This window comes from Neolamprologus multifasciatus, chromosome 11, assembly GCF_963576455.1.
Source record: "Neolamprologus multifasciatus chromosome 11, fNeoMul1.2, whole genome shotgun sequence".
In the NCBI taxonomy this organism is placed as follows: domain Eukaryota; kingdom Metazoa; phylum Chordata; class Actinopteri; order Cichliformes; family Cichlidae; genus Neolamprologus; species Neolamprologus multifasciatus.
The window spans coordinates 25,602,601-25,625,913 of NC_140449.1; the positions used below are offsets into that span (position 1 = coordinate 25,602,601).

At 38.3% G+C, this 23,313-nt stretch overlaps 3 protein-coding genes across 6 annotated transcripts; all 3 read left to right on the forward strand.

The window, feature by feature from the left end:
- The first annotated feature begins 1,849 nt into the window (after positions 1-1,849).
- On the forward strand, positions 1,850-13,541 carry csf3r (colony stimulating factor 3 receptor). Of its 4 annotated transcripts, XM_085178503.1 has the most exons (19): positions 1,850-2,481; positions 4,145-4,330; positions 6,936-7,041; positions 7,275-7,632; positions 8,270-8,344; positions 8,527-8,823; positions 8,907-9,039; positions 9,206-9,372; positions 9,524-9,684; positions 9,851-9,995; positions 10,263-10,345; positions 10,471-10,663; positions 10,743-10,931; positions 11,109-11,210; positions 11,484-11,630; positions 11,713-11,844; positions 11,934-12,030; positions 12,123-12,201; positions 12,689-13,541. In XM_085178503.1, the coding sequence occupies exons 5-19, from the start codon at positions 8,281-8,283 to the stop codon at positions 13,163-13,165; spliced, it is 2,466 nt and encodes an 821-aa protein (XP_085034629.1). In that variant the 5' UTR covers positions 1,850-2,481; positions 4,145-4,330; positions 6,936-7,041; positions 7,275-7,632; positions 8,270-8,280; the 3' UTR covers positions 13,166-13,541. The 4 variants fall into 4 exon arrangements, with proteins under 4 accessions (XP_085034629.1, XP_085034626.1, XP_085034628.1 ...); XM_085178500.1 differs by lacking the exon at positions 7,275-7,632; XM_085178502.1 differs by lacking the exons at positions 4,145-4,330; positions 7,275-7,632.
- Positions 13,542-14,843: 1,302 nt separating this feature from the next.
- mrps15 (mitochondrial ribosomal protein S15) lies at positions 14,844-20,668 on the forward strand. The gene is made up of 8 exons (XM_085178518.1): positions 14,844-15,099; positions 18,485-18,547; positions 18,637-18,712; positions 18,826-18,874; positions 19,391-19,475; positions 19,591-19,649; positions 20,031-20,222; positions 20,472-20,668. The coding sequence occupies exons 1-8, from the start codon at positions 14,955-14,957 to the stop codon at positions 20,577-20,579; spliced, it is 777 nt and encodes a 258-aa protein (XP_085034644.1). The 5' UTR covers positions 14,844-14,954; the 3' UTR covers positions 20,580-20,668.
- Positions 20,669-20,869: 201 nt separating this feature from the next.
- On the forward strand, positions 20,870-23,237 carry LOC146508615 (cornifelin homolog). The gene is made up of 4 exons (XM_085178521.1): positions 20,870-21,948; positions 22,403-22,556; positions 22,639-22,775; positions 23,001-23,237. The coding sequence occupies exons 2-4, from the start codon at positions 22,445-22,447 to the stop codon at positions 23,103-23,105; spliced, it is 354 nt and encodes a 117-aa protein (XP_085034647.1). The 5' UTR covers positions 20,870-21,948; positions 22,403-22,444; the 3' UTR covers positions 23,106-23,237.
- The last annotated feature ends 76 nt before the right edge of the window (positions 23,238-23,313 follow it).

The window sequence follows — 23,313 nt, forward strand, 5'->3', positions numbered from 1 at the left end:
TTTTCCACTTTCCTTTTGTAGCTCCATGTGTCCTAGTACCTCAAATACACACTTAAGACTGCTCTGAGCTGTGTCTGCTCAGAGACACAGCAAACTTTATTTTAATGGCTTGTATTGATGTGGGATCCTGGAGGAACTACCTGTGAAACCTAAATGGGCTGCAGGTACCAGATCATGCTACCAGTAGTGACATGACACAACTGGTAATGGGGTGACAGGGCTTTTTTGGGCAAGACAAATGTCCAGCCGCTGCAAGGTACAGGCATAGGCAAAGCTGTGAAAGGAAGCTACTGGATGCGGAAAAATGACATCGACTGAGGGACAGCACACCAGCGAAGGCAGCTGCAGGGGGTGGCTGCAAGATGTCCCCAGTCTGCTACCAGTCCCCCACTGGAAGATGAACTGGTTTAATGGGCAACTATGAGCAGTGATGCCAGCTGACAACCCTGCAGTTAACTTGATCACTGGTGGAGATGCAACAGGCTAAAAAGCCGAAGCAGGAAACACCACCTCACCTGGACAATGAACTTATTTACATAAAACACTTGCGAAACTACACAAGCACACTTGTATGTTGAAGCTACAGAAGATTTAAAAAAAAAATCGAATTATTTTATAGTGTTTTTCTAGAATTCAAACTCCAAGAATGACTGTTTTTTTTTAAGTTTGTTTCAATGTACAGTAAAAAAAATTCAATATTTGATTTTACTTTTATTTTTGTTTTCTTGCATGTACTTCTCATTTGAAATCCCCTTGCAACATTTTCTGGGGTTCTAGACCTGTGCTTAGACCAAGCCTTTCCAAAACCCTCAGTTTCTTCTTTCAGAGGTTCACTTCCCATTCAACTTTAATTTTGGCCATATTGCCTCACTTTATTGTAAGTCAGTTATAGATCAAATGCAGAATTCATTATTGAGTATGTGAGCTTCCAAGTCAGCAAAGCAGTCCACCATGATGTTGTCTGTTCACTGGCAAATGGTAGTTTTGGTGTGCCATCAGTAAATAGGTTGTTAAGTTTAATGAAACAAAACTGTAATAATTTTGCCAACGAAAATCTTAATCAGTGCAATCAGTATTTTACATAACTGGTGGTAAAGAATGCTGAATTCGACTTATCAGGCTGAGTGCAGTAGTGGAATATCACTCTTGTAACAGAGGGCAATACTCAGTATTTCAGTATACACGATTAGCACAATTACAGCAGTTGTGACTGCAGTTCACTATAGTATTTCACTGTATAGAAGCAGACAGATATGAGATGATGTTTACAGCAGTGTCTAATTTGGGTTAGTCGAATTTTTAATGTGAATGAGAATCTAAGGAGGAGACGGCATTCTGTTAAGCATAGGACAAAAACCGTAATCAAACCTAGCAAAGCTTCATCAGTTCAACTTGGCTTCGGGGCCCTCGGCTAATTTTACCGCTCACTGAAACATAGCGTGTAATACCCAGTGGATGGCAAACGCTTCGTTCATTATTGCTGATTAGGGGGAAAAAAAAGATCAAGCAAAATATGTCAACTCATGATAACCAGTTAATGTGTTTTTAATTAATGCCTGCTTTTCTTTTCTCCAGGTTGATTCCTACCCTAAAACCTACCAGTGCGTGGATTTTAATTCCTCCTCCAGCGGCTTCTTGATTAACAGTTAGCTTCCATTATGCTTTTGAGGGCACGAGAGTGACCGTGCAGGGATGCGGCTGTTAGATTAAAAGTGGAGTGGGTGAGCTTGCTGGGTCTCCTTGCATGCAGTGAAATGAGACCTAAGCCACAGATTCATTTTAGAATTTAATAAGCTAATAATCGTGATATGGCAACTAGTTTCAAGTGTCCTTGAGAGGGGGGGGGGGGGGGTTCAAGGCACAGTTTACAATCCCATTTAAGAGCTTGTTCTATTACCATGCTGACAAAGTCTTAGACAGGCTCAGAGAGGGAGATGAGTGCATTTTGAAGCTACTTCAAAGGTCACACAAAACACAGAGGGGTCAGCCTGAGCCAGAATGATCACATTCTTCTTGCGAGAAGACTCCCTGGAGTCCGACTGAAGGACATTTGACAGCTGCTGTATTAGCATCTTCTGGGAAAGTACTGAAAATTCAATTCAGCTGACATTTAACAGCTATAAGTTGAGCTATAATGATTTTTCTAATTGCTCCATTAAGAAAAACTGCATATTATTGTGACAAATTAAACAGCCAAAACCACCTGTAAAAACCTTTTGCTAAGCTTTTAAAAATGTGAATTTGAGCAATGTGAACTCCCCATTCTTCCTTCCCATAACTGGGCCCCATCAGTCACATGTTTCTTCTTGGAAAATAGCAGTTTCACAAATGCAAAACAAGGATATTGCTGCCTGTGCTGCTTCTTGGCACACACACACACGTCCTCAAATCCGAGCTACTTTGAGCCATGCTGTTTCATCTGGTGCTATCAGGGCTGATAAGAGCCTCTTGTCTTTCTGGGTCTGCTGCAGCTGCTGTGTGGTGAGTGGCAAGCCTCTCTGATGGCTCTCCTTTATCTTCACATCAAGCAATTTGCTGCTTCTTTCATTTTGATACTTGTGCCAGATTGAAAAGGAAAACTTTGCTAAACTTGTTTCTGAATGAGGTTAAAGCTAGGTAGTTGCATCCTCATCTACATGTAAGTTATGGACCACGCAACTTATTTAAAAAAAAAATCATCTTTAATCCATGTTTAATCTGATTTTCTGGTCCCTCTGTATTGTAGATGTGACATTTATCATCCTTTGTAGTTTAATACCTAACACACACACACACTACACACTCTTAATACATTTAGGATTAAATAAGCAATACTAAGATAAGATGGTGCTTTATAGTACTTGAAACGTATCGTTTGAAACATTTAAAATGATATATATACATATATACAATAAAAAGTTATTAGATCGTCGCACAAAGGTGTTTTTACCTAAACCTTTGTTAAATTTAGTACAATATAGCAACGTCGCCCAAGTCATCATTGTCTTCAGAGCTTGAAAAAGAAGGCGACTGGACTTCTTTATGTTTTTTTGAAGTTGTTTCAACTGAACTGTTGTTTCAACTGTTACAACTGAAGAAATGTCTTCGATTGAAGGTGAAATGTCTTTAAAAACCTTAAAGAAATCCAGCCGCCTTCTTTTTCAAGCTCTAAAGACTACAGTATGGCAATGTTTTTAACATGTTTTATGACTGCAGTTTTCTTCTAATCACGGGGGCAACCGTATTTTAGTGTATGGAAAACATGTTCTGACAGTTTAAAAATCGGAAGTTAAAAAGATTGATTCAATCGGTCTGGGATTTTAGATACTGCCCACATAAAAGGTCAGAATGTCTTAACAGCCATGATAAGAAAAAACGAATCAATTCTTTAACTCCTTTTAAATCTCTTTTCAAAACACACTGTATAGTGTGAGAAATAAAACCAAAAAGGGGAAATAGCGGTGAGTCTGTCATTACACTTTGCAATATGTGAGGGATATTGCCAAATCCTTTAAGTGGGCGTTCTGTAACCCTCAACAGCAACAGGAAAGGAAATCTACTGAAGTTGTAGAAAAATATTTCTTTTAACATGGAGACATGACTCACCGAGACACAAAAATAAATTCTACATAATGTGTTCTCATCTATATGTCCTGAGCATAATTGGCCGAAACGCGAAGAATAGCCAGACTTCATTTATTCTGCCTTTATTTTAAGTATGTCATATTGTGTTGTTGACAAAATACACTCCAAGTCTAATACCCTTTTCTGCTCTCCATCTGGTCTCTCTCGCTCACTCTCTCTGTCTTTCCTTCAATTGCCTTTTGTCAGAGCCACAGGCAATTACCTATTAGTAGTAAGCAGAAATTCTAAAAAGGAAAGCGGGGGGAAATGGGGGGCTTTTTGCACAATGCTGATAAGAGACGGAGAGAAAATTCCATTTCTCTCTCATTGCAAAACGCAGTCTTCACCAAATAGTTATTTTGGACTGAGGGCAGTTTGAGTGATAGTTACAAGTTATACAAATTTTAGGTTATATTTCCTCATCTTATGGAGGTGTCACAATGACACTATGAACATAACATTTCTGCTCGACGGTTGAATGTTATTCTACACCAGAAATGCTTTGGATAGTCAAAATCTAATACGTCATTTGTGTCTTTAGCCTACAGAACAAATTGAACTGGACTCTGAGCAGTCGCCTGGTGTTGTGCGCATGCTACATGTTAAGCTGAGGAACAGTGAGTTTCTCAGCTTATTCTCAGAAACAGGCAGGTTGAGTGTTACAAGACCACAGGAAGTTTCTCAATGCTGTACCACTTACTGGTTCTGGGTAGATGTCTGTATGTTGGTGAGTCATGCACGCACACACATTCAGTACTGTGCAAATGTCTTATTTCTTTCCCCATCACATATTTCTTTTATATTTTTCTAGGAAAATGGCTGCAGTGATTTATCGAAACATGCATGTATAAATTGAAAAACAGTATACAGGGCAAAACCAGATCTGACAAGTGCAGTCAAAGAGCGCAACTCCCATGAAGGTCAAAGGCTATACGAAAACTTTTTATTACAAGATGCTAACGGCACCCTGTTTTCATATCAACACTCTGATGTTTGACTTTTGACTTTTGACCTTTTAGCATTAAATACTAAAATGGTGTATTTTATTATCTTTACCTGTATGATCGGAGTAGAACTGGCTGAAATCTTTGGCTACTATAAACTGTAAAAACTTTAGATTTTAAGAGATATTCATCCATGTGTGATTTTTGCGAAACTACATGGCATAATCGTGATGCCGTAGGGTGTTGGATTAAAAAAATAAATAAGTTAAAAGACTATTGTGCAGCTCTCTCCGTGCTATGATGTGTTATACTCAATATGGTGTCTTGACATTTGTTTTCAAGGTCAGCTTTGACCTCAGGGGCTAACAGTAGAGGTCAAGGTCAAATGCTTAGCCAATCTAGTTACTCATGTCCCCCAAGGCCTAGTTTATTGTTGAAGCTTAAAGACAACCTGTAAAATATTGTGGGTAATTTAAAGTTTTTTTCTGGTTTTCATATTTGTTGTAACCTTGACTTTAACCTAACCTTAACCCAATTTTCACCCAAATTAAAGCTGGAACAGCTCGTGGTGTTATTGATATCTACCATCACACAAAAAAATGTAATATGATATCTTTCTGTTGTTAATTCAGTTTAGTTTGACTTAGTTATTTATTAGTTTCATTGTTAGTTTCTTTTTAGTTGTTATTGTATGGAGGGGTGTTACAATAAAAGCTGTGTACACAGTCTCATTAAACACACCAATGAAAGCCTCAACAGGCAAGTTGTAATAATTTTTTTTACCAAAATAATGAATATTACATGAATTATTTCCTCTGTATTTTTTGTTTTTTAGTCTTCAAATTCACAAAATCATTTGAGTTATTTTCCTTTTTTTAAAGTCTACTTTTCATTTTTATTTCAGTTAACAAAAATAAGCTTGATGACCATTTTTCTTTTTAAAACAGCCTGAACTCATGTAGGCATGCTTTCTTGTAATTTAAGTAGTCTTCAGGAATAGGTCTCCAGGCAATTTGAGGGAAATTCAAAACTCTTCTTCAAATCTTGTCTGCCTGTTGCTTCATCCTCTGCAAGGATGATCCAACACTGCTTCAGTAATGTTGAGGTTCAGGTTCTGGGGAGGTCAGTCCATGACTGATAGTATTCCACTGTGTCTTTTTTCTATACAGGTGTGCTTTTACTGCATTGGCAGTGTGGCTGTCATCACTGTCAAGCTAAAAAATGAAAACACTGCCACTCAGATGTTTTCCAGATGGTATTACATGGTGGAACAAACTTTGATAGTACTATTCTGTGTTCATAGTTCCATCAGTTTTGACAAGATTCACAACCTCTCTGGTGGAAAACAGCCCCAAACCGTGACAGAACCTCCAGTGTGTTTTACAGATGACTGTAGATGACTGCTGTACCTCTCTCCTGACCACCTCTGTACATACTGACAACAATTTGAACCAAAATTTTCACGTTTGAATGCCACACTATTTTCAGTCATTTTCAGTTTGTGTGTTATTTAGCACACCTCAGCTTTTTCTACCCATCCCTTTCTTAAGAGTGGCTGTCAAGAAGCCGTTCTTTGCTTTGAGACCAATTCTGATGTGGTTTAAACAACAAGAGATGAATCCACAGAACTAAATTGGGTAAAAAGCAGCCAATGTCCAGAGAATAAACCGTAAAACTGCTGCTCTAGACCACTTTAAAAATGATATGGCTTCAGTGAAGCAAAACCAAAAGAAATGAGAGGCGATTCAAGGTTTTTGCACAGTACTGCACATCAGTGTGAAATGTAGTTCTCATGAAGACATTAATAAGGGAATCAACAATAAATAATCTGGCATAATTTTAGATAATTCCCAAGAGGTTTCCTTACTATTGAGTTGCTTGCAGTGTTTAATGAATTTAAAACTCTACTCTCACATTTTTATGATTCTGCTCCCTCGTAATGCTGTTTATCAGTTGCAAACTTTCATTGCCATCTGGTATTTTATTTTATAATATAAAGGGACACCTGTCCAAAATTGAAATGTCCAGAAATAAATATTTAAATTTTACTAAACATTTTTAACAATACTTTCATGCACTGAACACAATATTTTTGATCTTCTAGTAACAAACTCACTATTCTCATGTGAAATATTGTTTTGAATGTTTTTATTGTACATACACTGGTTTTAATGCATTAAAATATGCAAAACACATGATTGTGTGAATAATTTGCACAAATTTTAAAACTACATCTACATCTACTACGTCTATCTGTCGGTGTTCATTATACAATTAAATGTTCTTTTAATACCACTAAAAAACTCAATTCCATTGTTTTCTGTTACTTTAGTAATCAGTTAGTATTTGTTTTAGTACTCTAAACTATTTGTCTTTTCTTCCACACAGTACCTTACAGTTGCAGAGATACTGATATAGGCTGTGATGGCATGTCTGGGCGGTGTTTTGTAAACCAGAACAAGGATTTCTGTGAATTTTAAACTTCTGTGTAATGGTGAGTTCCCTAATTGATTCTCGAACTAAACAGCAAGGTTGACTTTATATAAAAAGTGCAGTATGTTTGAGAAATGCTGCCAGAACTTTACCAACCAGTTCTCATTTTGCTATAGTCACACTACGGACAGTGACATAGGAAAATTATTTGTCTCCACAACTGCTTGCCATCAATCTCAGACAGAAAAAAAAAAGAATCATTGTAATGGCTGGATAACAACTGTTTTTTTTTAGGAGTGTTGCTGTCATACTTTGACTCTAGCCATTTTGTTTACGTCAGATCAGTCAGCAACCATCTAGCAAACACAAGTCGTGTGAGAAAAATATGACTGGTTTTGACTGGCGGTTGGAAGATGCTGCCTGTTCTTGTGAAACTGATTGCTAAAGCCTTACGAACGCAGGTCTAGCGATTGGTCAATGACTCCTCGGTAACCACCGGCCACTAAAAAACAAAGTGTCTTCGAGCTGCTGGAGTTTGTTGGGGGTTGCACCTGGTGACAGCCAGCAACTATTCACCAACTTGCTGGGGAATGCGTATTTTTCCCTGGTGACCAGAGGTTGCCAGCGGGTTATCAACAGTCTCTAGGCCTATGTGACTGAGGTATTATTGTTATTATTGCAATCTCAAGTCCAGTTACACTGTAACAGGTGATACATTTTAATATATTTTATATTTTTTATTAAATATTTATCTTAATATTCAGAAAGAGTTTCATCCCTTTTATTTAACAGTGTAACAATGGAAACATGATAGCACCTGTGGATGTCTCTGTTTTGTTTTTCAGCCAGCAGAGCTTTAAATGTCACTTCCCCGGTGTAAAGTTGCAGAAATGTGAACCCAAGACGCCACGAGTGTTGGCTTTTATTTATGTGCTTAAATTTTTTATTTATTTATTTGAGTTTGTCAAGTGTCAGTGCTCCACAAACGCAAACAGCACAGCAAATTTATTTATTTTTATTTTTTATTTTTTTGTTGTTGCTAGAGATCAGGGAGGCAGCAGATGCACAGTGTGTGTACTGAAATATTGTGCGTTATGGAGATCACTTCCAGACCCTTGAAACACCATGCTGATGATGTCTTTTGAAGCGACAAGCGTTATCACTGTCAATTCCTCCCTCACACAATGCACCTTGTCACTCGGAAAGCAATAGCAATTCAAATATTGTTTTGACAGAGCATAAAAGTTGGTAATTTACCAATAATGCATTTCATTTTGGCTGCCTAACAGGTTTTATCATCATGATATCCAAATGGATGTCAGTGATTGTCATGCTGGTGACATTTGTGAACGGAGCAAGAAATGGTGAGTGTAGGTGTCAGAGGAAACTGGAAATACCTAACCACCAATTACAACGACAATTCTTACTATCATTTTGTGCCCTTTGCCTTGGAGATTTTACCTAGTAAAAGACTAAACATTTAGAAAAAAAAACATCTTAACAATCTTCACATTACATCTTTGTTTTTTGTTGTTGTAATTTTTAGAGGATGGCATACAGCCCTGTGCAAAGGTCCACACATCCAGCTCAGTGGTACCTTTGGGATCCCCTGTGACAGCTACTTGTGTCATCAGAGAGGACTGCCCTCTGGTCTCTGGACAAACTGTCCATATAGAGTGGCGCCTTGATGATAGGCTTATTCCCAGCAGTCCTGAAGCCAGTGAGAGCAGCAGGGTTTCCAGAGCTGTTATATCAAGCTTCAATCACACCCGAGCAATCCTCACCTGCTGTATCCAAGCCTCTCCTCCTCAAGTAGTCGCAGGCGTGGAGATCCGAGCTGGATGTGAGAAGCATTTGCGATTCTTTTGTACACGGATCAAATTAAATTCCATTTAAAAATGACTTTGTTTTTCTTTTTACCTTTAGATCCACCAGAAGCACCGCAAAACCTCACCTGTCAGACAAACCTCACCAACCCCAACACAATCACCTGTAGCTGGGACCCTGGGCAGAGGGAAACCCACCTGCCCACACAGTATTCCCTCCATACTGAAATGTGGTAACAATATGTAACAAATGGAATACAAATGCAAATATACAAAATATGGATTACAGTGAAAGACTGGTCAAGCAGTAAATATCATACTGGTATCAGACGTGTTATCTAGGCTTTGTCTTCAAGGTTGAACGACTATATTTCTTAAAATGTAATTTCATCATTTCAGGGCTGAAAATGAAAACTATTCTTATAAACTGCCACAAGGAGTCCATCACTATACGATCCCTCGTTCTGAATTTGTGCTGTTTTATGACATGAAGATATATGTGAAAGCTGTGAATGAACTTGGAGAGACAACCTCAGCACCACTTGTTTTAGAACCTGTTAGTTCAGGTAAGGAAAATATTTTGGGGTTTTCTTTTTTTTTTAGCATTCTTCAAGCTCTGTTTGTATTATAAGTACTATATTTCATAAACAATACTAAATTGTACTTAAAATCGGTGGAAAAAAATTATGCATGCTTTTGTTTTTGTCACTGTTTCAGCTAAGTTTGACCCACCCAGTATTCAAGTGATTTCTAAAAGGTATGGCTGCCTGAGGCTGAACTGGAATTTGTCCCCAGACCAGGCCTGGCTCCAGGCTTGCGGGTTATTAAACCTGGAATACCGATTTAAGTCTGTTGACAGCACACAGTGGAATGACCCAGTGAGTGCAAATCAATCCTTTGTTGATATCAACTGAAAATGTATCTTCCCAAACATTTGATCCAGTGGCTATAGACATCCAAGTGCTGATATTCCTTCCCTGAAGTTCACATTGGATATGCAAGAACTTATGTTTGTACATTCTGTGTCCCTGAAAAATATGCCAGGTCTTGGTTCAAAATGCTAAAACTCCTGTGGACATGTGTCACCTGCTGCATTGGACTCGGTATTTTGCACAGATCAGAGTCAGATACCAGCAGAGCCCCTGGAGTGAATGGAGCAGCAGCCAGTCTGGTGTCACCTTGGAGAGTGGTAAGATCAATTCAGACTGACACCATCAGTCAGTCAACCATTTCCCAATCTATTGCCTTTTCTTCCATTTCCTGGTCTTTTCGATATATGCTAATGTCATCTTGTGCATCTGCCATTACTTTTTTCTATAGCGCAGGTTGTATTGAGCTTTGTTGCATTGAATCCATAAACCTGTCTTGGATGAAAAAGTTTTAATTTCCAAAGAGTAAAAGGAGACGTGCAGGCTTTTGACATGCAAGATGCTGACATCTGACTCTTTCTTTTTAGCTCCCACTGGACGCCTAGATTCGTGGATGGAGATATCTGAGGATCCCCTGCTAAAACAACTCAACATAAGCTTGTTTTGGAAGGTACACACATCACACGCGTTGCTTGACACCTGTCACAAGTTGATGCATTTTGTCTTCTAGTTCTGGTGGAGCATGAGAGGTCGTCTTTTAAAATATCTCCTCACATTTCTTTCCTTCTGTTTCAGCCATCAAAAGGATTTCGTGCCAATGGCCAAAATGTGTCATATATCGTCTTGGTGCAAAAGAGAGTGGTGTGCTCTACAAGGGAGAACTACTGTACTTTCAGTCTTTCTAGGAGCATTAAGAAAGTGTATCTAAAGGCTGTAAATGCAGCAGGGAAATCTTCTCCCACTGTAGTACAGATTTACAAACATAAAGGTAACTCACTCACGAAACAAATTAATGAATCATATCATATGACATGTAAAATATAATATGCATCTTTTTCTGTCTGTAGCTCATCCTGTGGTATTAGATGCCACAGCAGTCCCATATGGAAACAATTCATTTCTTGTTCAGTGGAGAAGCATGGATTCCTCAGGACTCAGCGATTATGTGGTGAAATGGAGACCTTTGTTAAAATCAGGCCTCTCCCACATCCAGTTTGACATTGCTGGCCAAAACCAGTCCAGCATTATTATAACAGGTATGTTTTACAATATTTGTCTTCCGCTTTCCTAATCGGATGATTATCCTCTACAACAAGAATTCGAACAATCACTCTTGTGCAAGATCTTCCTTTTCCTGTGCTTAACCTGCCTCTACACACTGTTAGACTCCTGTGGGCAATGATCCACCCTAACCTCTTCTCACTCATCAACAGGCAGCTTTGAGCCCTACAAGCCCTATGGGATCTCTGTATATCCAAGGTTTACGGATGGGATAGGCCCTCCTAAGACAGTTAATGCCTACTTGAGAGAAAAGGGTAAGTCACCCAAGACACAAAGAGTCTCACACAAGCCAGCAGAGGTGTGAGCCAGACTCCCTCAACTTTGAAGTAGTCAGAAGAGTGTTGACTTACAGAATATATATTTTGTAATCTTTCACAGAACAGCTGATACATGATGAAATAATGCCCTCTTGTGGAAGGAAATGAATAACCTATTGGAGTAAAGACCTGAGCTGTCTAATATAATGTCTAATGGTTAAAAACTCTTTCTAGTTCTACTAATCACTTGTGATGTTGTTCTTTTTAAAGCCCCATCCATGGTTCCAAAATTACATATTCAAAAGACTTGGAATTCAGATATTAAGATTACCTGGGATGAAATACCATTAGACCAACGAAATGGAAAGATCCAAGACTACACAGTCTTCTACTGGAATCAGAATGGACCCGTTAACGGTAGGTTAAATACCTTATCTCTGCTATGTTGTATGGGATATTTTAAGTACTTGATCCCCTCTAATGTTTAACTGTTCTTCAGTCGTCAACGTAGATACAGAAAAAAGAAGTGTGATCCTTAAGGACCCCAGTGTGCATGGAGCTGTCTTGATGGTTAGCACATTTGGTGGGAGCTTGAATGGGTCAGCAGTTCATTTTGAATTTCAGCCCTTTGGTTAGTGCGATCTTCTTCTTTTTTTAGCAGAAAGTCAACACAAACAGAATATGATCAGACGTGACATTACGTGTCTTTTCTTTTCTCAGATGAGGTCGCTAGTGCGATGATTGTAATCGGATCAGTTTTTGGACTTTCATTGCTGTTTATTTTTATAGTCCTGACTTGTTTCTCCAAACATGAACGGTAAGCTTATGCTCATACTGTTTAAGCTGGGAAGCTGTAATGTCGTTTATTCTTAACACACTACACTAATTCTTTTTTTCTTTAACTTCAAGGTTTAAGGGGATTTTTTGGCCAGTTGTTCCAGACCCAGCTAACAGCTTTGTCCTAAGATTGACATCAGAATCAACACAGGTGTGAAAGCAGACATCCACTAGAGGAAAACAGAAATGTTTTTATACATTTATACGTTTCTTATTGGTAATGTTTTTGATTAAAGCTGCAAAAATCTGCAATATGTGGAATGAAGAGGTTGAACCCTACAGGGAATGACTGTGAAATTCTGCAGAAACAGTTTAGCTTCTTCCTTCTCATTATTTGGTTTAATGCCCTGTTAATTTGTTGTTTTAGCTTACAGTGCTTTTCAATGGAATTAAGACAAATTTAACAAATACCCGCTAAACACAGAGGTTCATTTAACTGAGAAAGAGGCTGTTTAAGGTCTCCATCAGGATCTGGTGAAAACTAACAGGAGACTTAATTTAAAGCATTCCAACTGATATTAATTTCTAATGTTGGATATTTAAAGCTTGTTTTGCTGCATGAGTGAAAAAAAAGACATGACACGGTGTAAAGCCAAGAAATTGATATTATTGTTGTCTCACTTATTTTTCACTTGCAGTATACCCATCCTTCATGTGACAGGGAGGATCCGATATATTTGTCCCACCTCAGCTTTCCGGACATTCCCATGAAACTAAGCAAAGAGGAGGATGATCTTTGGATAAACAGTTCAGAAGAGACCAGTGACCTTGGAGAGTCTATTTGTGGTTCGCCCTTCATCACCGAATACTCTGGCTCAAACAGTGACTCTGTTCCTTATGCTACTGTGGTGTTCTCTGGTTTTTGTAACAGCCCACCGCCCAAAGAGCCTCATGTCTACCTGCGTTCTGAATCTACACAGCCCCTCTTAGAGGCAGAGGAACCTTTCACTCCGAAGTGTTACCAGAATCTAGCACTAGGTGGAATGACAGAGGAGCAGCATTTTTTTGGGCCAAGCCATGATTGTGTACCTGAACAAGTGGCAGACCCAGAGAATCTTTGGGATGACTTTCCTTTTCTACGAGCATTAGCCATGAATGATACTGAAAATGACTAAAGCACCATTGACAATTACAAGTAGAACTGCTTTGTTGGAGGCTTACATAGATCTAAGTATGTGCAATGAATTTAATGTGATAACGTACACAGCTGTAAATAACATGGCTACTAGCTAGATTTTTTTTAAGCTGATAGAAATCATGTTGATATTTACTGATTATCAGTAAATAAATAAAGTTTTTTTTATACTTTGTAAAACTTCTGCAGCAAATGAAGTTTCTTCTTGTTTTTTGTTTTTTACTTTAACCTCCTAGGACCTGATATCCACTTATGATGACATTATACTGCTACTGTTCTATCAAAATTTTAAACGAATATCGTCATGTGGCTCTTATTTTTCTTAAAAACAAAAATAAGGTAAAAAAAAATAAAAATCTGGTAATTCTTTGTTTTTACATTCATCGGGCCCCAATATGCCCAAATATCAAAGACAAATTAAAAATGCATGCCGTGGAAGAGTTTGGGTCTTAGGAGGTTAAACTATATTGTTGAGATTATATTTTTGTGGATTACATGTGAATTCTCTGATTAAATGTTTTACACCTTAAAAATGTTTTCAATAAAATTATAAGTACTGTTTAATATTTTAATGCTAAATATAGATACTATTTAAAACATCACACTAATCTGAGATTAGCAGGACAAATTTGCTGGTTCACTTAAAACTCCTCAGAAATGTCACATAAACTGATTTATAGATCCATTTATAAAAGTTGTATAAAGGATAATTAGTAACAGTAATCATCTGTAACAGACAACTTAACAGTGTTAAGTGGAATTATACAAGAACTGGACTGAAAAATCAGTGGAAATTGATCTTAAAGTGGTGAATCCAAATGTAAAAATTTCAGGTTCAAAGAATCTTTAATAGGAGGTCAGAATAGAGAAAATTGAAACTTTGTGCATTTCTTGTACGAATTAGTGGCAGAAATGTACCATCAGATTTTGATCCACCGTATGATTCTGGAAAGTGTCTAATTAGCAAAGCTTCATTTTTCAGTATGACAGTGATCCCAAACACACTGGAAATGCAGTAAAAAGTATTCCTGCATAGAAATTAAACACAAAATGGATCAACATGCGTCCTGGATTAATCTCTCCAGAGTCCAAATCTCAACATTATTGAATCAGTGTGAGATCATCTTGATAGAGAATGAAAGAAAGGGCAGCCAACATCCAGAGAATATTTGAATGTCCTTCTGGAAGCCAGAAAAGTTATTCCTGAAGAATACTTCAAACTACAAGAAAGTTTGCTCAAGTGAGTCCTCGTTATGTTGAAGAATGTGGTCATACCAAATAATTTAGCATTGTACAAACTGTGTTTTTGCCCTATATATTGCATTTCCCCGTTTCCCAGCAAAGAAGCGGGTAGTATTTTAGGAGGTTTGCACAGCATTGTATGTCAGCAGTTATAAATTGACAGTTTATTACCATCAGTGCTCTTTTTACTGCTTTTTATTTAAAAGTAACAGTAATAATTTTGGGAGGGGGGCACTTCTCATTAACTGTGACTGCTTCAATTATTAAACCAAACAATTGTCACTGAAAAAAATAACAATAATGAAATGTAACGATGAAAGATTCCAAAAGTCGTTTTACGCTCGCTTTTATCGACGTGCTCTGGGATTGTTATTTTAGCCTAGTACAGCATCTCGCAATCGCTACTCGGCTAGTTTAGTCTAACCAAAATGGCGATCCTCATGTAGGGGTCGAGTGTGATTATTGCACGAATTTTTCAGCAGTTTTAGACAGTTTATTCTCCTTTCTTGTTATCTATACTGTGAGCCATGTTCACAAACATAGGCCTGAGGGCAGTCCTCAAGGTCCAAGCTAGTGTTTTGCGGGAAAGCTCGGCAGCTCTCTGTTGTGCTGCATCAGTCAAACCGTGGACGAACAGGTCGAGTTTACTGTCAGGACCAAAAGTGAGAAGTGGTAAGTGTGAGGAAGACAAAACTTGCTTTGTGGGTAAATATCAGTCAAAACGTGTGTTTCTGTGAGCAGTTCGTAATTTCGCTAGGTCTTCTTGGGAAGTAACTAGCACTAACGGCAGGCGGCACTGTTGGCGGAGCTACATGTTACCCTGATAAGCGGAAAGACCGCATACTTGACGTCTGAAACGATTTTCACCATGATGTACTCCAAAGTGTAGTAATCGGCTTTGCACAGCCTCCCTACGCAATTCATTTTTCTATCACACAGTTCTCTCCACACCACCACCAGTTCACCTCCACAAGACAGTGTGAAGTTACTGGCAGGTGTTTCGTCAGCTGCTCAGCTACTTGTCATTGAAAACAGTCTTTCACAAAAACCCATAATATGTTCATATTTCTTTTGTTGAGTCTATGAAAAATGCCAAGTGTGGGATTTCTCATAGATTCTTACAGATTTGTAGTTTCACATGTGTACAACTATGTGTGGCTGATTTTTTTTGTTTTTCAGGTAGGAGATGATGCCACACGCAAAACCAAGCAGTGTAAACACAGGGCAGTTTCACAGTCTTAATTGGCTGTTGTTTTAAGTCCTGCTTCCTTTGTTGCAGATTTGCTCATTTTCCCTTCCAAAAACGTTCTGTGCATACGACAGTCTAAAAATATTAAAGTGCGCAAGGATCTCCTGGTGTGCACAAACCGGGTTACATCTTCATGTGGAGTCTTGATTCTCTTTTCATACTTTTCACACTTTTCACACAGTCTCAGCTCCCACACAGATCAATAAATGCATGCTGTGTGGAAAACTGGGACATCTGAGTTTTGCTTTTTTGGGGGGTTGATTTGTGTGTAATTTCTAAGTAGACAGGATAGCTTGTCAATTCTCAGATAGAGGGACTTTGAAGAGCCTCTCACAGCTCTTTTCACACACCTCTGTGTGCAAAACTGATGCCTGCTAATCAGAGGGTTGTTGCACACACAGGGTGTGAAACAAACAAAAAGAATATCAGAAATATTTTTGACACGAAGCCTCTAAAAGAGGACTAGGTAACAGTGTAGTGCTTTAGCTACTTGGAACTTTTCTCCCCTAAATGTTTTTGTGGTTGTCTCCCCTTCTGCACTTCTTTGCTGCTTAATCTGATGCAATATCTTGCTTTCTTATCATAATATCTGGAGCATCTACAGAAGCTTTGCTTTCATTTCCCCCCTCAAGTTTACTAGAATATGACAGCTTTTTTTTCTTTCTTTTTTTTTCTCACTGTTGCAGCCTATGCACTGACAGTCACAGGTTTGCCAGCCCTTCAGTGACAGGCATGAATAAGAGCTGTTTGGCTTGCAGGCCGCTTCTCTCCACAGTGCTATGACTAATACAGCAAAGAAATACTTTTTAGCCCAAGGTTTGTACACTGTACACTGCAGTCTAACAGAATTGAAATCACCAGCAGTGTCTCAAGGAAAATGTATGCTGCCTTGAAATTTTTTACTTTGGTTTCTGCTGTTGATAACTTTAAAATAAGGTAAAGAGAATTTCTATTAAACTATTCTCAACAGCAAAGACTACTGCCAGGTGAAAACTCGGTGCTCTTTCCTGATGAGTTTCCATCGGTGGATTGCAATATTAGTTGCACACGTTGGTGGATTTTTGAAGGAGGGCTGAACTGTCGCATAACATTAGAGAGGAATTGACATCATTTGCTGTTTTGATATTGAAAACCACTGCTCTTATCGCCATCTGATATGTACATAGTTGCGTTTTAGGGTGAGTGTTTGACAACCGTTTTAGAAAGATTATCTTAGTTTTACTCTACAAGTCACTCCATCAGTCACGCAAATTAAGCTTCATGAGTCATTTCATCATCCTGTAGATTTCATTTATGTATTTTTTTTTTTTGTTACAATAAATCAATGATTTTCTGACAACTCAGCTTGCAGCAGAAATGTTTTTATTATGTATTATCCCAGAGAGGTGTTTCTCTACAAATAGGATAGTAAAGTTATCCCAGAACTTAGGGGTCTGCTTATGTTACCCTATTACTTGCTGTGTTTTTGAATCATTTCCATTCATGCTTATAGGAAGGAAGATCTTGGAGTATTTCGGGGTAATATTTAGAGGGACAATACTCCTTATAATTTAAAATAGCTTATTCACAAATAAATGTTAGAGATTAACTTTCAGGCTTTGTTGTTTTTCATACAGCTCTCTTACTCTGTTGCTGTGTCTTTGGGCTTATTTGTCACGCTCATATTTCAGATCAAACAAATTTCAATAGAAGATGAGAACCCAAGTAAATAGAAAATGCCGTTTTTTTTTTTTTTAGTGATGATTTCATTTATTAAGAGAAAAAAATTACCCAAACCTACCTCAACCTATGTGGAAAATGAATTCATCTAAATCTAAGAACACTGTGTTACCTTTGGCAGTCAAGTATTTGCAATAAGTGGCAATGAGTCCTTCACATCATTGTGGAGGAATTTTTTGGCTCACTCTTCTTTGTGGAATTTTTTTAGTCACAATGACTTGAAAGGTCATGTCAAAGCATTTCTATCAGATTTAAGTCTGGACTTTGAATAAACCACTCCAAAACTGTCATTGTATTTTTAATTTTCTGTTGTTTGCTTTGTTTTGGTTTTTTTTTTTTTTTTTTTTTTGGGGGGGGGGGGGGGGGGGGGTTGTCTTTTCTGTTGTTTTTTTAAAGCCATTCAGAGGACTTGCTGGCTTGTTTTTGATCATCGTCCTGTTGCATAAGCCAAGTGCGCTTGAGCTTCAGGGCACAAAACGATTGCTGGACATTCTCTTACGGGATTTTCTGGTAGAGAGCAGAATTAATAGTTCCGTCGATTACAGTAAATCATCCACCTCGAGAAGGTGCAACAGGAATCAAACTTGACTATTTTTATGATGTGCTTATGAAGCTGACCCCAAAGGTTATTGAGCGATCAGCAAGATCAGCAGCAGTGGTTTCTGCCCCGGAACTTTCCCATAGATGCGATTGTTTTGAGTGTCTTCCTTATTTTTGAATCATGAATACTGACCTCAGCTGAGGAAATTGAGGCCTTGTTTAATAAAATAAATCATTAGCAAAGCAATGATTCCCTTGTTCCCTTCTACTTTCAAAATGAGTTTAATCTCCTAAGCAGTGGCTCTGTAGTGTAGTGTTTTACACATTTGCCAGACAAGTGAACAATCCCCAATTCGATCCCTTGAGGGAGAATTAGATCCCTGGAGGAGGCACAAATCCTTTCGGGGTTACATCATGAGAGAATCCAGCCAAACCAAACACGTGGAGCTACCTGCTGTGGTGATCTCTTGTGAATAACAACTGAAAATAGCATTTTGAATCTACTAAACATGAATGTTTGCAGTGATGCATCTGATTTCTCTGTTGCAGGAAGCTCTGCTGTTCCACAGCCAGTGAGACACTATGCCCGGGCTGCAAAGAAGAAGAAGACAGGTATTTAAGAGGAACTATCATCACCATAGTGTGCGCATGTGAGCATTTTTAAATGTGTACATAAGTTAAAGAAAGTATTTTTCCTCCAGGACCTGAGAGCCAACTCAGCGATCTTCCTCCAACAATGCTGAAGATGGATTACGCGGCTGTTCCCCTTGCTCAAACGTAAACATATACAACATGATTAAAATTCAGACTTTCTATTAATTATTTTATAAAAGTGGACGCACATACTGATTGGTCTACTCTTCTAACACTATTGTATTTTCTGCTAACAGAACTGATGATCTTGTCAAAAGGCTTCTTTCACTGGAGTTGGCTAGTCATGTAAGTTTGTCTTTTTTGGGGCGATCGTGGCTCAAGAGTTGGGAGTTCGCCTTGTAACCGGAAGGTTGCCGGTTCGAGCCCCGGCTTGGACAGTCTCGGTCGTTGTGTCCTTGGGCAAGACACTTCACCCGTTGCCTACTGGTGGTGGTCAGAGGGCCCGGTGGCGCCAGTGTCCGGCAGCCTCGCCTCTGTCAGTGCGCCCCAGGGTGGCTGTGGCTACAATGTAGCTTGCCATCACCAGTGTATGAATGTGTGTGTGAATGGGTGGATGACTGGATATGTAAAGCGCTTTGGGGTCCTTAGGGACTAGTAAAGCGCTATATAAATACAGGCCATTTACCATTTTACCATTTTTTGATGTACATTGTTTGGCCCGCTTGTGGGAAAGCAAAGGCATAAACAAGTAGTTCAATTCAATTCAATTCAATTTTATTTATATAGCGCCAAATCACAACAAATGTCGCCTCAAGGCGCTAGTTCAGCGTTAATAACTAATAATAATAATCTCATCTTCAGAAGGAAAAGCTACAGCTAAAACAAGAACAGCTAATTGCAAAGGTCCAGAGAGATGAGAGTGACCGAAGCTCAGAGGAAGTACAAGGTGAGGTGCTATATTTTTCATTATGTTGCACATAGTTTCTTCACTGCAAAAAACATGGGATACAACTTTTATTTATTATGCCATGTTGAAATTTTCCTGTTCTTTCTCTCCTCAGTGGCTATATTGACTGCTAGAATCCGAAACTACCAGGAACATTTGCAAAAACATCATAAGGTGGGAATAAAATGCATTTAAATTAATCAGCAAATTTGTTAGGTGACAGATTAAAATGACGTAACACATGTAGAGCACTTGACGCTCACCACTGGAAGTTTTATGTATGAATATGTCTCTCCACATTTCCTCTCTGCTTTTGTGAGGCCTGCATGTGCTACAGGATATCCTGTGTACTCCCCCACATTAAATAAAAAGATGCGTAGCATGGCCAAGGTCGGAAGTTTCCGTGTTACATCATAGCCTAAACATTTTTATTAAAATTAACAACTGTTTTTATGTGGCATGACGAAGCAGCTGTTCCTCAGTAGGTGTCCTGACTTCTAGCGCATTTTGCTCTGTTTGTATTTACTTTCAATATTCTGTGTTGTTTGATGCTAGGATAAAGCAAACAAGAGGCGAATGCTTATGGCCATTGACCGAAGGAAAAAGATTTTGAAACACCTTCGGTTGATTCGCTACGATGCCTTTGAGAAAGTGTGTGAGCAGCTGGGCATCACATACACCTTCCCCCCAGAGTACTACAGACGGGCCACCCGTCGCTGGATGGCCAAGAAAGAATTCTGCATTAAGGTAGCAAATAAATGAAGCTGTTATTTATTAAGTCTACATCATCTCTGCACATTAATGTATACTCATATCTGTTGGGAAAAACTTAAAACTTTCCATTACACTCAAGTGTAATGGAAGTGTAGCATATAGAGCATCTAAGGCATTACTCAAGCCTTCTGGAAACTCTTCTCTATACATTAAAGGTGTCATTTTATGCCCCCTACTAACACTTGGTCATATGTGTTTGTGTGTCTGTGTGTGTCACCTCAGGTCTTCAAAGCAGTGCAAAAGCAAAAAGCAGAACAGAGGATGAAGATAAAGCAGAGTTCACGCTCCACAGACACGGAGTCAGCAAAGACAAATGCAGCTGAGATCTAATGAGACAAAAGCCACAATCTGTACACCTTCAGATGTAGTGATGTGTCATGTAGATAAATAAATGTTTTTCCCATGCTGCCGTCACACGATTTTACTTTCTATTGTTGTCATTCTGATACCAGAACTGTCTGGAGATGTCAAAGATTCATAAGAATAAAATATCTGAGAAAGCTGGGTTGGAATAATCCTCCAAATTGTAATTGAACTAAAGCATGACTACTAGATGTATTAATTTAAGATCTCATTTTAGAAAACCAGGAAGCCAGAAACTCAAGTACAGGATTAATATGCTAATTAGAAATAAACCTACACTGCAAATTCTCCATTTTATCTGAGAGGATAGTCTGTGTTAAACCACATGGCAGAAAACGAGCGCTAAAATATTATCACTAGATCGACTCTGCCCGTTATTATGGCTTCATATCAGCACCGGTTTGTGTTTTGTTTTTGTTTTTATGTTTTGTTAATCAGCTGTCAGTGGCAGTTCACCTCATTTGTACCAAGTTGAGGCATATCAGATAAGGACTTCTTCCTGGAAGAGTACTGTTGAAGCAGTATTCAGGCTTTGTGGAAACATGAGATTGACTTAATCTAACTATGTTTAGGGTCATAAAATGCTTGTTGGTAGAATGCAGTATCATTTATCTTTTTGAGTGTTGTTTAAATGTACAGTAAGTTAATTTAAGTTAGAGAGAAATTGTTAAAAAATCAAATTAAGAATTCCTGACATTCCTGGCATAGTATTATATTGGTAAAAATTGGTGAGGTTTCTAAAGCATCTGATTTAAATGTACGACATCAAGAGGCAAGGTTAATTTAATTCTCATATAGGGTATAACAAGACCGGCATTTTCATTAAAAGCTATTTTTACATTATACATTAATGTGAAAAGAAGGCTTTACAGTTTCCTATAGTTTTGTGCTTATTCAAATCCTGAGTAAATCCATCCCTTCTTTTGCACACTACACTAGTGATATAGTGTTCTAATAGATTAAAACCTCAAGACAAGAACGTGTTGCATTTGTGGGTGTCATATGAAAGTGTGGCCTTAACAATTCTAACTGCATGGCTTCCCTGAAGTCTACTGATCTGTCATGAGATCAGAAAAACGTTAAACTCTCAGTCACATACATGTGCTTGTGACCTTGTGATTTGAGGTTGTACCCTTTATCAGACTAAAAAAAAAAGCAGCAATTCCTGTTAATGGACTGATTTTTTGCCAGTGAATCGCCACAGATCTTTGTCATCCCCAGAAAGTGCAGGCTGTTGCCAAACCAGCGTTTCACAGCTCAAGCTCGTCACAATTTCCTGTGTGGTGTGCAACTTGTCATTTTGAGCAGGTGGAGTTCATACTCTCACACTCTTCTGGTAAGTGACACCATTTTTTCCTTTCGCAGCAGATAAACTTAAAAGTTAAATATTCTTAAATTAAACATATAAACTATATTTGCAATTCGTGCGCATGTTATAGTTAAAAGTTGGCCTTTCCGTTATGGCTGCCTTGATACAAGATAACATGGGCTTTCATTTGTTCTTTGGGTTAAAAACAAAGAGAACTTTTTTTCTCAGTGTCACCACATACATGACTGTGTTTTATATGATATTGTGAAAATAGTCCATGTTACACTAACGTATTCCTGCAACAATGTTTTATTTAGAAATATATCTTTTACGGGTAAAGTCCAAAAAGTAATTTCTAAATCATAATTTCATTTACCTCAAATGACAGAGTAAACTGTTGCATGCTGTGTTGAGAAGGGTTTTCTGTAAATATGTGATGTTAATTAGTGTGCAAATATGTTTCTAATATGTTTTTGACTAGGTATTTAAATCACAAAGCAAATAAACAGACCAAGTAATCCAAATGTCAAACCCAGTGGTCACCCATCAACCAGGTGCTGGCGGCTATGGGACTAATGTTCAAACAGGAGAGTGGAGCACAGGCTTGTGTGCCTGCTGCAGTGACTGTTTGGTCTGTAAGTACAAGGCACATCATTTGCGCATGCACACTTTGTTTTGTTCGTTTTAGACATTCACAAATGTACTTGTGTTGTTTAGGTGCCGTCGGTTGTTTCTGTCCACTGGCACTGAGCTGCTACACAGCAAATAAGTATGGTGAAAACTGCTGCTTGGGTTGCGTGCCTGGAGGCTTAACAGCCATGAGGACTCACATGAGATTAACCTATGGCATTCAGGTATGTTACCCACGCAACTCAATACAGTTATTATAAAATCCAAACTTCAGAATACCGTACCTTATGCAATTAGTCTTTAGGTTGCAAGTATTGCACGTATGATAGTAAGTTTCAGTCTTGCTTTTATGAAAGACACAGATTTTGCAAACATGGGAAATTTTGTGCGTTTCCCACAATTGAGAAATCTGCAACATTTCTGTAATTTCTGCAATCTTTTAACCACAGGGAACAATATGCAACGATGCCTTGATGATCTTCTTCTGTGGACATTGTGAAGTGTGCAGGATGGCAAGAGAAATCCGCATCAGGAATGGAGAGATTTCACAGTAACAAGAGTTTTTCATGATGCTCAGCTATTGTGGAAGTAACTTCTTTACCCATGGAGCTTTCATGCAAACAAAAAAAAGCATTTAATGAAGTATGCATTTTTGTGTGTATTAAATCTTTGGCCCTAACTTGAAAGAGCAATTGTGTATTATTGTAAATAAAGTGCATTTTCAACAGGCATCACATTTTTGAACAACTTTTTGAAATTTGA